The 13210-nt window shown below is 35.7% G+C and overlaps 3 protein-coding genes across 4 annotated transcripts; 1 reads left to right on the forward strand and 2 right to left on the reverse strand.

The window, feature by feature from the left end:
• LOC17892399 (CRM-domain containing factor CFM3A, chloroplastic/mitochondrial) lies at window positions 1-4308 on the forward strand. The gene is made up of 9 exons (XM_006299946.2): window positions 1-1361; window positions 1554-2022; window positions 2110-2240; window positions 2510-2866; window positions 2979-3135; window positions 3222-3514; window positions 3593-3652; window positions 3766-3855; window positions 3951-4308. Exons 1-9 carry the CDS (start codon window positions 498-500, stop codon window positions 4182-4184), a joined length of 2655 nt encoding a protein of 884 aa, XP_006300008.1. The 5' UTR covers window positions 1-497; the 3' UTR covers window positions 4185-4308.
• A 12-nt stretch (window positions 4309-4320) lies between these two features.
• Window positions 4321-6727, reverse strand: LOC17892216. The gene is made up of 6 exons (XM_006297666.2): window positions 6252-6727; window positions 6026-6173; window positions 5435-5611; window positions 5282-5365; window positions 5091-5172; window positions 4321-5008 (listed from the first exon to the last, which is right to left on the reverse strand). Exons 1-6 carry the CDS (start codon window positions 6617-6619, stop codon window positions 4581-4583), a joined length of 1287 nt encoding a protein of 428 aa, XP_006297728.1. The 5' UTR covers window positions 6620-6727; the 3' UTR covers window positions 4321-4580.
• Window positions 6728-8568: 1841 nt separating this feature from the next.
• Window positions 8569-11237, reverse strand: LOC17892139 (protein WVD2-like 3). Of its 2 annotated transcripts, none has more exons than XM_006297871.2 (7): window positions 11120-11237; window positions 9832-10280; window positions 9665-9738; window positions 9488-9581; window positions 9310-9381; window positions 9049-9171; window positions 8569-8927 (listed from the first exon to the last, which is right to left on the reverse strand). In XM_006297871.2, exons 1-7 carry the CDS (start codon window positions 11121-11123, stop codon window positions 8754-8756), a joined length of 990 nt encoding a protein of 329 aa, XP_006297933.2. In that variant the 5' UTR covers window positions 11124-11237; the 3' UTR covers window positions 8569-8753. The 2 variants fall into 2 exon arrangements, with proteins under 2 accessions (XP_006297933.2, XP_006297932.2); XM_006297870.2 differs by having other exon boundaries at window positions 9061-9171; window positions 11120-11236.
• Window positions 11238-13210: the final 1973 nt, after the last annotated feature.

Here is a 13210-nt window from a genome sequence, read left to right on the forward strand (position 1 = left end):
AGTCTGGATAATTCTTCTCAGAACATCAAACTTTTCTTCTTCTTTTTAAGCTTATTTCTTGCTGTGCAAGAAAGCATGAATAGGTTCCTTTTTCAAAAAGACTTGCTAAGTTTAGGATCTTTCTTTATTTAAATTGCTGAGACCTATGGGAAACTCTTTATTTAATTGCTCTTCTTGTGACTTTTGGGGATTTTTAAAAACGGTACCGTTTTGTACCATTTAAAAATTGGCTCATTTTAGCTCATTTAAGTTAAATGTGATAAAGATGCGCTGGATTGGTTCTTTGTTTGGTTTTGTTTAGGTTAAAGAAAGATCTGTATCCAAACAAGGCTCTACTAGTTATCTATCTCTCCACTCTTCTTTTGCCCGCCATGGATAAAACACAGAGCCAGAGCTTCGTGGCGGCTAAAGCTGAAATTTTTATTGCAAATTTCGATTTTTTTTCTTTTATGGATTGGATTACAAAAACATTTCTCTGTGAATAGATAAACCCATCGATGGCGATGAAACCAAGTCTCCATTTTTGCCCAACTACGGTCACGAAGAAGTTTGTCTACTCGTTTCAAAGCTCCTTCTGCTTCCGTTTCTTAAGGTACAGTTCATCAATTTCACTAGGGTCTTGTAAAGGTGTCGCCTTTAGTTCGAGAAATGATCAGATTTCATCGAGGAGATTTAGCTTTAGTAGGGATGGTGGTAATGGTGAGTGGTTGGAGAACTGGAACAGGGTTCAGAAACGTAATCAACCTAAACCTCCTAAGGTAGTTGTGAATTATCGAAAAGAAGGGAGATTTTCTGGGTCAGGGCTTGTGAGTGGTGGTGATAGTAGTAGAGATGGTGATGGTAGTACAATGGAGAAGATTGTGGAGAAATTGAAAAAGTATGGATATATGGAAAATGATAAGGAGGGTCAGAAGAATCAGGGGATTGAACAAGAGAGAAGGGTTGAGAAAGGATCGGTGGAGGATGTATTCTTTGTTGAAGAAGGGGTTTTACCGAATACTAGAGGCGGATTTACTGAGGAATCGTTACTTGGTAGAGATAATATGTTTGGAGGCGATGGAGAAGTTGGATTTCCTTGGGAGAAGATAAGCGCAAAGGAGAAGAAGGAGTTAGAAGCAGAGTGGACTGCAAAGAAGGAGAATAGATACTCGTTGGCGGAAATGACTCTTCCGGAATCAGAGCTAAGGAGGTTGAGGAATTTGACATTTCGAACAGCGAGCAAGATGAGGATTCGGGGTGCAGGTGTGACTCAGGTGGCAGTGGATGCAATTAAGGAGAAGTGGAAAAGCGCAGAGATTGTGAGATTGAAGATTGAAGGAGCAAGTGCGCTTAACATGAGAAAGATGCATGAGATATTAGAGGTTTGCTTTTTATGACGCCCCAATCACTGGATTTGGTTGCATAAGGCTTGTCTTTCGTCTGCAAATATCATGAACATACGATTTAAGTCCAATGTTCTTTATGAAAGCATAAACAAAAAAATTTGTCAGATTTTTTCAATGTCTTTTCCTTTATCTTGTTAAAATGTACTTCTCTTTTCCTCTCTATGGCAGAAAAAAACTGGTGGTTTAGTGATTTGGAGGTCTGGGACTTCCATCTCTTTGTACAGAGGTGTCAGTTATGAGCTTCCCTCAGGAAAATGGAACAAGCAAAGACGAGAGGAGACGCCACCTACTACCTTACCTGAAACTTCAATTATGGTGGATAATAGTGATGAGAAAGTTCATCTTCCTCAACTGGAGCAGGAGCCAACTAATGCGGAAAAGAAAGACCAGACATCTCGACCAGAAGTAGAATATGAAGATGAAATTGATGAACTGTTAGATGGTCTTGGTCCTAGGTTCATGGACTGGCCGGGAGATAATCCATTACCAGTAGATGCTGATTTGCTTCCAGGCGCCATTCCTGGTTATGAACCACCTTTCAGGATACTTCCTTATGGAGTAAAATCATCTCTGGGGCCAAAGGAGGCAACAGCTTTGAGAAGACTTGCTAGATCTATTCCTCCACATTTTGCTTTAGGTATGAGATTTCTATTTCTATATATATATTTATTTCTTTGGGAGTCTGGAAGAGATTTTGAAAAATAGAGTTTCTTTTGATTTCCAGGTCGAAGTAGGCAGCTCCAAGGATTGGCTACAGCAATGATCAGGCTATGGGAAAAGAGTATGCTTGCAAAGATTGCTATTAAACGTGGCGTTCAATCAACTACCAGTGAGAGAATGGCTGAAGATCTCAAGGTAATAAGGACTCTTGGCTGGTTAATGTTGAATTGCTGATTGGAGAGAAAATTCTATTATCCTCACTTTCTGGAAAAATGAGCAAGAGAGCTGAAAATAATTGAATTGACCCAGTCATATAAAGATTATAGAATATCTATACTATTTTCTCAACTTTTAGTCTTCAAGCATTTTCTGTTTTTTCCTGTGTATGCATTTATGCTCTCTTTTTCTTTTATCTGCATTTGGAGATGTATATTTGATATCATGTTTTTGGTAAGTAACTGCAGAAACTGACAGGAGGTATACTACTCTCTAGGAATAAAGACTACTTGGTTTTCTACAGAGGTAAGAATTTTTTGTCACGAGAAGTAGCTGACGCATTGGTGGAGCAGGAAAGGTTTGCAAGGACTTTGCAAGACGAAGAAGAACAGGCACGTTTGAGAGGTTCATCAGCTCTGATTGTCCCATGTATTGAACCCGCCAAAAAACTTGTTTCTGCTGGTACTCTTGGTGAAACTCTTGATGCGACTGGTAAGTGGGGAAAGAATCTGGACGATGATGATCATACAGACGAAGTGAAACAAGAGGTTGAGATATTGAGGCATGAAAATCTTGTCATGAAGCTGGAAAGGAAACTTGCTTTTGTGAGTTCTGGACTTGCCTCTTGTTTCTTTTCTCCTACCTTTAACTTAGATTGACATATCATGTGTCCGTGAGTTGTTCTTCAAATTAATGAGATCGGTTCTTCTGCTTTAGGCTGAGAGAAAGCTGTTGAAAGCTGAACGTGGCTTGGCTAAGGTGGAAGCGTGTCTTAAGCCTGTGGAGCAGAGAGACGACCCAGAAAGCATAACTGATGAAGAGAGATTTATGTTCCGCAAGCTTGGCTTGAAAATGAAAGCTTTCTTACTTCTAGGTAAATTATCAATAACAGATGAGTGCAGTCGAGTGTGTTCTATATGTGCTCTGACTCGTAAAAGAAACCTGAAAATTTTGCTTCAGGTAGGCGAGGAGTGTTTGACGGTACGGTGGAGAACATGCACTTGCACTGGAAATACAGAGAGTTGGTCAAAATTATTGTGAAAGCTAAAACTTTTGACGGTGTAAGGAAAGTGGCATTAGCCCTGGAAGCCGAGAGTGGTGGTATCCTGGTTTCTATTGACAAGGTTACCAAAGGATATGCCATAATCGTGTACAGAGGAAAAGACTATAAGCGTCCTACCATGTTGAGGCCGAAAAATCTTTTGACAAAGAGGAAGGCTTTAGCGCGTTCCATCGAGCTCCAAAGACGCGAGGTTTATTGATATAAAATCATCATTTGCTTTCTTATTTGGAACTCAGTAGCTGATCTGTATTCCGTTTGCATTCAACAGGGTCTTCTGAAGCACATTTCTACGATGCAGGCGAAAGCAGAGCAGCTGAGAGCTGAAATTGTAATGGATCTAACTCATTTTACATTGGCTTTTGTCTAATTATACTGTATCATGCATTCACTGATTAACGAAAGAATGTAGACTAACTTGAGAGCTTGCAATCATTCTATCAGGATCAAATGGGGAAAGTAACAGACAAGGGTGATGAAGAATTATACAACAAGCTTAATATGGTTTATGCCTCTAGTGATGAGGAGACAGACGTAAGAACCTCGAATTACTCTGTTCTTTTTTCATGGTTTTCAGTCACCACAGAATCTATGTTTAAGGTCTCACATGGCCTGGTGCTATTCTGCAGGAAGAAGAAGATGAGGATGACGATTCATTTCCAGAGACATATGCAGAAGGAGAAGATGGTGAAGAAGGTGAGATTGTAGCAGAAGGGGAACTATCTGTAACAGATGATGAAGATTCGAGTTCAATTGAATCAGAATCCGGATTTGATGATGATTCTGTACTTTACGCAGAGGATCGCCATACAAAATCAGAAGATGTATCGAGCAACAAAGTTCCTCTGCAGCATCAGAGCTAAACGAGGATAAGCGTAAGAACAATTGAATGGGCACTGCAACTTTAGCTTTAAGCTTTAGGACCTGTGGCATTATGATTAGTAAAATTGTAAAATAGATCTTTAAATGATTTTTTCCCGATGTTAACACCTCCATAGAAATAAAATTGACAGGTAGATTGTATCTTTTAATAAAACAGTCCAATAAGCTCCAGAGTCTTAAACTGTATTACAAGAAATATTCGACCAAACTTCATCCCTTAGTTCAAAACTACTCTGCATGGTTCGCCTCCAAGACCACTATGCTCTTTTCAATGTAGTAGTCACAAGATAACAATCCATATATATAATATATATTGCGAATCTGTCTTTCTGTGTTGGTCCAAGAATTTTCCAGGGAAACATATAAGATTATGAATCTCACCTACGAGCAAGTCTCTGTCCAGCTCCAACCATTAAAGCCTTGCCTATAGCACTAGAATGAAGCCCACAAGCCAAAGCCACTCCTCCTACAACGATCCATTTCCAATCTACACCGAACTGATCCTTTTGTTTTCTCTCATTCTCCATTGCTCTTCCTCTCTCTTCTTCCTCTGCTCCAGATGTTTCCACCAAATCCATGCTCAGTTTTGTGGTGATACTTGCCATTTGTGCACTCCGTGAGAGAGAAGTCCCTGGTTTTCGAGCAGTTTGGTATGCCCTTAAGCCGGAGTTTAGCTTCTTTACGGCTCCCCACATGCCATGACGGACTCCTAACTTTGCTACATCTTTTGGGATTCCCATATCTTCGTAATGGACAAGAGAGACTTCACAAGCTGATAATTGTCCATCCCCTTTTCTGGATTCAACTGCATTTTTGTGTATATCACTTAGATTCAGACATGATACAATCTGGTAAAGGAAATTAGCAAGCTGTCGAAGTGGACATACCTGCTTTGATAACCCAACTTGAGAAATAAAGCTCGACTCGCCTCGGCTTAACACGCTTTGGTAGAGCTTGATAAGGTACCCCCTACAAACATTTAATACCAAAACAGTATATTACTATCAGACGAACGTTCTGATATTCCAAACTACTAGTGATATTTTGAATCCATGAGGAAGCAAATCCAAGATCATACCTTTGTCACAGCATAATATTTTTTCCCAGATTCCCATATTCTCCTGCCAATGATGTATTCCCGGTCACTACAGAAAAAAGGGAACTGCAGACAAAAGAAACCAGTAAGAAAGAGGAACTAACATTATCAAGAAAAAAGAAAAGCACAAAATACCTTTTTGATCCAACGAACAATGGTAGTTCCTGTTTGAGAATCTTCCTCCAGAGTTTTGAAGTAAGCAAGCATAGGATCCCATTTAGGTCGAAACTCATCATCCCAGAAGAAATCCCTAACAATTTCCGGTGTCGCATCCTCAAACACAGTTCGACTACGGTAAACAACAGGACATGTCTGACAAACAACAAAACCTTTCAGGAACTAAATCATTTGATGTAATAGAATCTTTTACCAAGTGCTATTCCAAAAACAAGTTCCAGGTAAAATGTGTTATAAGCTTAATCCATCAGAGACATAAATGTAGCAACTTGCCCAAACATATACCCAAATTGTACCTAAGCCATATAGAGTAGTGACCAAAGAGCAATATCCTTCTCCTCAAAAATTCATAACTTTTTCTAAGGAACCAATGCAGCTAGATTATGAATCTATTTGTAATCTTAAAGCAGAAAAGATCTAAGAATATGGAACTAATAATCAAAATGTGTAGCGCCTCCCTTCATAAAATCTTACCAAAACTGTCTATATTACTCTCTACATATCACAAAAGAGAAACATAGTAGCAAGAGTCTTTAAAACTAAGATTACCTCAGGCTCATGACGCCAAGCTTGGTAACTCATATTAGGAGTAGACTTATCCATCATAGATTGCCACTCCAAATTAGCATTTCCAGCTTCAAGCAGATGCAACAAATGCTTTAGATCCTTCTCTGTCACAATAACCTTATCACTAGCTCTGCAAAATATCCAAAGCTAACATCACTAACTCAACAAGAACAAACCCAAACATATTACTTTCTTCCGTTAAACCAACCGTGAAAATGCTTCTTCCTCTTCTTCTTCATCGACCGGTTTAGACATCGGAGCTGAACCATTAATAACCGAAGATTTCTTTGAACTCGTACCGAGCCTTGACCAAAGAGTACGGCAAACGGAAAAAACAGAGAGAGCGGTGAAAGCAAGCCAAAGACGACGAGCACCAAATCCAGGAGGAGCAGTCCATAGAAACCGAAGCTTAGAACGGAACCCTAGAAAAACCAATCCAGTCCACCGTGGACGCCAAGACCAACCAATCAAAAGACCGATCGTAACAGCGACCCAAATCGGAACTGCACATAGCAAAACGTCGACGAATGTCTCTGTAACAGAAGGTTTCTTGAATAAATCCATGAAAACATCCATAATTAGATAGATCAAAAGAATCTGAGCTATGGCGGAGCTAAGATAGTTTCAGATTGCTCTGTTTCGCTGGAGAATCTAACGACATTGAACGGAAGCGATCCAAAAAAAAAAAAAAAAGAGAATAAAAAAAGAGGAAGAAGATAAGAGTCGTTTCCGCCTGTTTATTTTATTAATTTAAATTTAATTTGCTTCAACAAATTTTGAAAATAAAAAGTTAATAACAATGACGTGGCTTTACTGTTGTGGATAAGTAAAACCTATGCTGCATGAAAACGAAAACAATACTGATGTAATTATTTTAGTTGCGATTATTTCGATTTAACGTTAAGTTTATACCAAAATATTTATATGATATTAAGTTTACTTTGGATATTATTGTATATAAAAAAACATATTGAAGTGTTGCTAATCCATTTTCTTTTATAAGTGTAGGATATTTTGGAAGTTTCACTGGTTTATTAGCTGAAAAGTTATATACAACAGAAATTTTGAAATTGTTAGATAAGTTTTAAAGAAAAGCTACAAGTTGTTGAAAAAGGATTTAAATATAGTGAACAAACTTGTAAAGCATAACGAAGAGGAACAAATATTAGAAAGGAAGTATACATATAAATTAAAGGAGGATAAATTAGTTACCAACATAAAAAAAATTATTCAGTAATCAAGACAAAAAAATAGTACTAGGATGTATAAAATTTAAAAGAAAATTAAAAATCTATGGGTGATGGTAGGACATCAAAACTCCAGACAAACCAACCAAATTTTTCTAACTAAACTTTAATATTTCTGTTTTAACGAATAAAATATCCAGTAAATAAATCATTAGCAAGTCTGGATTATATACTAAATCTGTTCCACTTTATTTTCATGTAGTAGTTAAATCCATAATCCTATTATAACTGTTCTAATCACATCTATTAATAGTTGTTGTTACATAAGAAACATCGACGTAAGACTAAAAATCTATAGAGTGCTGTGCAGAGAAATTTCACACAACTAATACAAAGGAGAAGGTAACGTTTCATGTGAAGCTGTAAGAGTCATCGATGACTCGATGTGAGCTCGAGAAACACGTGTGAGTTCTGGATAGTGACTGCTGTCTTGTGTTGGGAAATTGGATTAAGATTCTTCTGTGTCAGAACCTGAAATCCACCATCGTTGCGCCACATATATATATCATTTTACGGCCCATCTAGGCCCATTAGTGCTAAGCTTACTCTTCTATTACGAAATCAAGATTGTGCAAGAAACGGTGATAACATTTCTTTTTTTTTTTTTATGTTGTTATATGGCAATACAAACCGACAAGAACTAATAATAATTTTCTTTTCTTTTTTGTCTTGTCAACTAAATATTTTCTTTTTTATCTTTTGCATTTTAAAATATTGATATTATATATAGTTTGGAGAGATTGGAGCAAGTTGCAACATATTGATAACATAATCAAACAACTAATGAAATGATTAAGGAATAACCAGTTCATTTTTGATCCACCAACTTCTCACCAATAATGACAGCTTTCATCAAACAACCTCCTTTTTTTGTATAAATTAATATAATGTCATTATGATTAGAGCCGTGACAAAAATTTTGTATAAATAAGGCAATGGTCTTGGACCCCATGACATCCATTATTCACAAATTCAGGGTCCCAACATTTTTATTCCTAAGGTTTAGACTCTTTTTTTTGTGTGTGTCAAATAAATGTTTATAGAGTTTTGAATATTTTTCATCATTATTAGTTAAGTTCTCTATTTTTATTTTTTACTTGTGGTAATTTTTTGATATAGTGAAAAGAGCCACAATTCGCTTATGGCCTTGAAAAGTGTAAGCAAGGCTCTCGATGATGGTCCTCTCACGAGTCACGACCCATGGTAGGTTACATAGGCTTCGTTCGTTGTGTCTGTTAAATATTATTATGAACAAAAGATTCATTATAACTTAAAAACAAGTAAAAGGCACAACAGTAAGATTCTTATTTCTATGTGTACACATTCATAAACACGACATAAACAACATTTAAATTACACACATTTACACTTCAAATCATAAGTTAAAAACACACAAACCATCCCACACGTTCTCACAACGGAAACATAAAATCTCAGTTCGTTGTGACCAAAAAGACTCTTTTTTAGCACACAAAAGCGGTCTCCGGTTCCAAATGTGTAGTTTCATCAGCATGGCCTTCTTTAGAGATCACTAGAGGCTTTCGAGTTTCATGCCGCCTCGATGCTCCTTTTGCTTTGTTCCCTTCTTTTATGTTCCTCCGTCCTAGTTTTGGCGACTTTGCTCTAGTTGGAGGAGCCTGTGTATGTACACCATTGTAGATATAATAAGCATAATGCAAAGTTTACAACTCGAAACGGGTTTTAAAGTTTAGGGGTAATATCTATTTATGTGAATGTTGTAGTGAAATTGTATACAACCTTGTGTGTTACCTTCTTAAGTTCAACCTTTGGAGGAGGCCCTTCGTGATAAAAGTTTGGCATTGGGTTTGCTTTGAACCTCAAACTTTTTCTTAATTTCCTCAAGGCTGCTTCGCTTTCTTCCTTTAGATTTTGAGTTCCACACATAGTAAGAGAGGGAAAATAATATGTTAGAAACATTCAACATATGTTTACCAAAAAAAAACAAAAACATTCAACATATGTTATACAAGTCTAGACTAAAGGAAAACAGCATGGCACCTTATTTCTTGCTTCACTTTGCGATTTCTCGGCTTCCATTGCTTGGTGTTTCTCCTCCAGTTTTGTATAGAACTAAAGAACATAAAACAATTAAAGCCAATGCATAATGTATTAGAAACTTCTTAGAGTGTAAGTGCTAGACAAGTAGTTACAAACTTAACATAGAAAGAAAGATCACCTCCTTCCGCTTCTCGGCACGCTCAGTGGATCGAAATGAAGGAGCTACGGTGGCAACATTTCTTGATTTAGCAGACTTTGCACCCGACGTGGAACTGTGAACAATAGTCAAGACTTGATAAATAGGTTGAAATTGTAAGTTACAAAGAAATCAATTTTAATTAAGACGGAAACATACTAAGAAGCAACAGAGCAAGAATCTTCCTCATCAGAAAGTTTCTTGTTTTTTGGCTGCAATGGTTTCCTAGTCACCTACAGTCGCAAATAGATTATTAGGCGTTACGTTTTGACAAAAAAAAAAAAGATTCAAGAGAGTATGTTTGCTATAATATAATCAGTTCTGACCTTTGTGTTCTGGTTTTGTGATTTACTATGCCCATCCGGAAACTTTTTCAACCCAGCTGATTCGAGAGATTCACTCGTAAACGAACGTGTAGACGAAGCACGCTTCTCAGTCGCTAAACAAAACGGTTGTGGAACGGTGTTCCTTGTTTTGTTATTCCCTCTACCTGATTTTGAACCATGCTTTGCAGGTAAACTTGACTTAGTGACATCCTTGGACTCAAAATCATCTCCTGTCGGCTTACCAACAGGAACCTCACTAGTACACTCTTTAACATCATACTCGTTCACTTCGATGTTCTCTTCTGCATACCGAAGCTCTGTATGTACATTCGCATCATCGCGCGATACTGAATCTAAGAGTGGCTCAGAAACATTTTCTTGGTTCGGATTACACGAATCACCATTCGCATAGACCACCACACCATCTGGCTCCTTGTCCATACAGATATCTGCCACACAAACACAAATCAACTAAGTAAAAAAGATAATCATATTACACATACTCTATGTGAAACCAAGAAAAACTCACTTCCAAAGAGCGTTTACGACACAATTCAATACTATGATATATATTTGGTATGCCACCTTATATAAATCATAGACAATATACAACTCAAGTTCATTATTAGTATAACAAGCTAAAGTATACTTAGCTACAAATGATGACCAAGAATTCAACTAACCATCTAAATTATTCTTCTAAAAGCATTAGGCGCTAACCAAACGTAGGGACATCAAAGACGAATACAGCTTGTTTATTTAAACAAAAGTAATATAGTATTCTAAGCATAATCAAACAATGCATATATAATAATATAATCAACAAGTTTCAATTTCTCTAAGAAGATCAATTATACTGTTCACACGACCAAATCTTTTTTGCATTAGACAAAACCAAAAGACAAATCTTTTTTTTGCATAGTCAAGAATCAACAAAGAAAAGACACTTTTGTTAAACGCATAAATCATCATGGCTTTGGACCAACATCAAAACTTTTCAATTGAAGACTTTCTTTGTTAATAATTTTCCTTAATGATATAACTAAATTTTTAATCAAGCAAAACAATTAAAGAACATGATAAACAAATAAGAAACTCAAAATTTTAGTTGTTTTTAACAACCGATGCTTTCTTGCATTAAACAAAAATGAACATGCAGCTCAAACGATCTCAACTACTCTATGAACTATGAACTATGATCATCAATCACAATCAAGAAAACTCTAAATCTCAAACCAAAAATTTCGAACATAGAAGATATCGAAGTAGAAGATTAGAATTTGCTTACCCATTGTTCTTGTGACAAACAAGAGAAATTGTAACCGCTCTCCTTGTTTTTGTCTTTCTTGTTCTATCTCTCTCTCTCTCTCTTCTGTGTGTTGTGTTGTGTTGTAATGAGAATGATGATGATGATGATGATACTATTTGCAATTTATGTTGGTGTGTGTGTTTTATACCATCTCCTTCCTCGTCGGTGCTAACGCCGTTACTAGACACCGTTTCTTAATAGTGCTCCACTACTTAACACTTTGTTAATTAGGTTTACTCGATATTAACTTTTATAGACTTTTTATTTTTTGGTTTATTTTTGGTGTATATAGTTCAATTATATGTTTGGATTGGTTAATAAAAACAAGAAATAGCATACTTGTTTGATGTCTAACATCTTTCAATGATTGTTGAACTATTTTGATTAGCAAACTCCAATAATAACTTTCAGTCCTTTTTTTTTTTTTTAATATTGGAGAAATGGTGAAGATAAATTTAAATTAATCACATATAGAGTTAGTTTAAGAAAAGAAGTCAATTACAACAAAATAATGTTTTAATTCAATTCATAATACACATAATCGGGTTAGCCTTACCAAAGGCAAAGACTTGTGAACAAAGTTGGTAAGATGAAACTAGCTAGAGTAACTAGACCACGTAAACTCATTAGAGTTTGATCAGAGGTTAAGAATAATGTGTACTACTAGTTAAATTGATTTCAAGTCTTCCTCACCAACATTAGCAGTAACAAAATCACTAAACTACAAAAAAAAATTGGTTCCTAATCGTAATATTTTAATAAGCTTTCAGCTTAAGTGTGGTGGGGCAAGTTTTTTTCCGGCAATTATGCAAAATATTTCCATTTATATATTTGTGAACTAACAATTGAATATTAATCAGACAATCATTATGAACGCACAAAGGGACAAGATATCAAACCCAATTATTATTTTCCAAACTCCAAATTTTATAAACTTTGGGTACACAAACTATAGTATTTTTTGTGCAACTAGTCAAAAGTACATCTGTTATATTTTGTTTACTTCCACTCCCATCACTGCCAATGGTTGATGAGATGATTACTAAAACACATCATATTTATTTTTTAAACATGAGTTTATGGACTTGGCAAGGAATACATAAATTAAAAGTGATGATTATGGAAAAGACATAGCATCCTTATTGGCAATGCATCAAATCTTTATTTAATATAATTGCTCATTGATTTAGATTATCCCACACCTAAACTCTTAATTGAAAAACACATTGCACCACCCCCTGATTAATATTTAAATTTTAAGATAAGCATCTCATTATGCTTTCATATTTCCCTGACATGCCCTTCTTACAAGTAAGGGTCGAAGTCGAATCAGTGATAGGTTCAAGGGTGAGATAGTAAACTTGAAAAACTAAGAAGAAGACGTGTGGGAGATGATTGAGATGTGTGTGATAAAGAGGTTATGCGCTGAGTGGAGTAAAAGAAAGACTATCCAACAAATAAGTGGGTCGGTCCCATTTGTCTATATGCCAAAAACATATAAATAATAAATAATAATTCTCCAAAATGGTTACATAAAAACAATTAAATAATTTCATAATTATTATGATGCTTTATATTTTTGGGAGATGTATATAGACGTCGCATTTATAGGTTTGACATTTTAGTATAGTGAATGGTAATTTAAAAGGCGAAGGATTTGTGAAATAATTTTTAAAGCCACAGATTCAACACACCAGACATACATGTTTGTTGTAATTTGTAGTTTTAGAAAGAAAAAAGGTAAAAATGTTTTGGTTTTTTATTTATTTTGACTTGTGATATTGTTTTAAGATTTCGCACCAAAGCTGAACAAAATTTTAACTAATAATTAGTTAGATTATGAAAGTTGTGAAAGTGTATATATATATATATATATTCCGGTGAATATACCTTGTTTAATTCTTCAATCCTTACAAAATTTTCAAGACTTTTCTATCTACATTCATAACTCCATAATGATTTATTGTGTTGAGATTTTAATATATTTTCACTGCGCTATTACAATGGTAATTCAGTATCTGGAAAGCGACTTCAACGTAATGAACTCTCTCTTTCTTTCATCAAAAAAAA

Source organism: Capsella rubella, unplaced genomic scaffold, assembly GCF_000375325.1.
Source record: "Capsella rubella cultivar Monte Gargano unplaced genomic scaffold, Caprub1_0 scaffold_3, whole genome shotgun sequence".
NCBI classification, from domain to species: Eukaryota; Viridiplantae; Streptophyta; class Magnoliopsida; order Brassicales; family Brassicaceae; genus Capsella; species Capsella rubella.

What these genes read in the sequence shown, in the direction of transcription:
- LOC17892399 (XM_006299946.2), top strand. Translation starts at nt 498, where the DNA reads ATGGCGATGAAACCAAGTCTCCATTTTTGCCCAACTACGGTCACGAAG. An exon ending in TCCTCCACATTTTGCTTTAG is followed by an intron (nt 2,023 to 2,109) that starts GTATGAGATTTC and finishes TTTGATTTCCAG; the next exon opens with GTCGAAGTAGGCAGCTCCAA. An exon ending in AGCAGCTGAGAGCTGAAATT is followed by an intron (nt 3,653 to 3,765) that starts GTAATGGATCTA and finishes TCATTCTATCAG; the next exon opens with GATCAAATGGGGAAAGTAAC.
- LOC17892216 (XM_006297666.2), bottom strand. Translation starts at nt 6,619, where the DNA reads ATGGATGTTTTCATGGATTTATTCAAGAAACCTTCTGTTACAGAGACA. An exon ending in AATATTATGCTGTGACAAAG is followed by an intron (nt 5,173 to 5,281) that starts GTATGATCTTGG and finishes AAATGTTTGTAG; the next exon opens with GGGGTACCTTATCAAGCTCT. An exon ending in AAGTTGGGTTATCAAAGCAG is followed by an intron (nt 5,009 to 5,090) that starts GTATGTCCACTT and finishes ACAAAAATGCAG; the next exon opens with TTGAATCCAGAAAAGGGGAT.
- LOC17892139 (XM_006297871.2), bottom strand. An exon ending in CACAAAACCAGAACACAAAG is followed by an intron (nt 9,739 to 9,831) that starts GTCAGAACTGAT and finishes TTGCGACTGTAG; the next exon opens with GTGACTAGGAAACCATTGCA. An exon ending in GTGCCGAGAAGCGGAAGGAG is followed by an intron (nt 9,382 to 9,487) that starts GTGATCTTTCTT and finishes TATGTTCTTTAG; the next exon opens with TTCTATACAAAACTGGAGGA.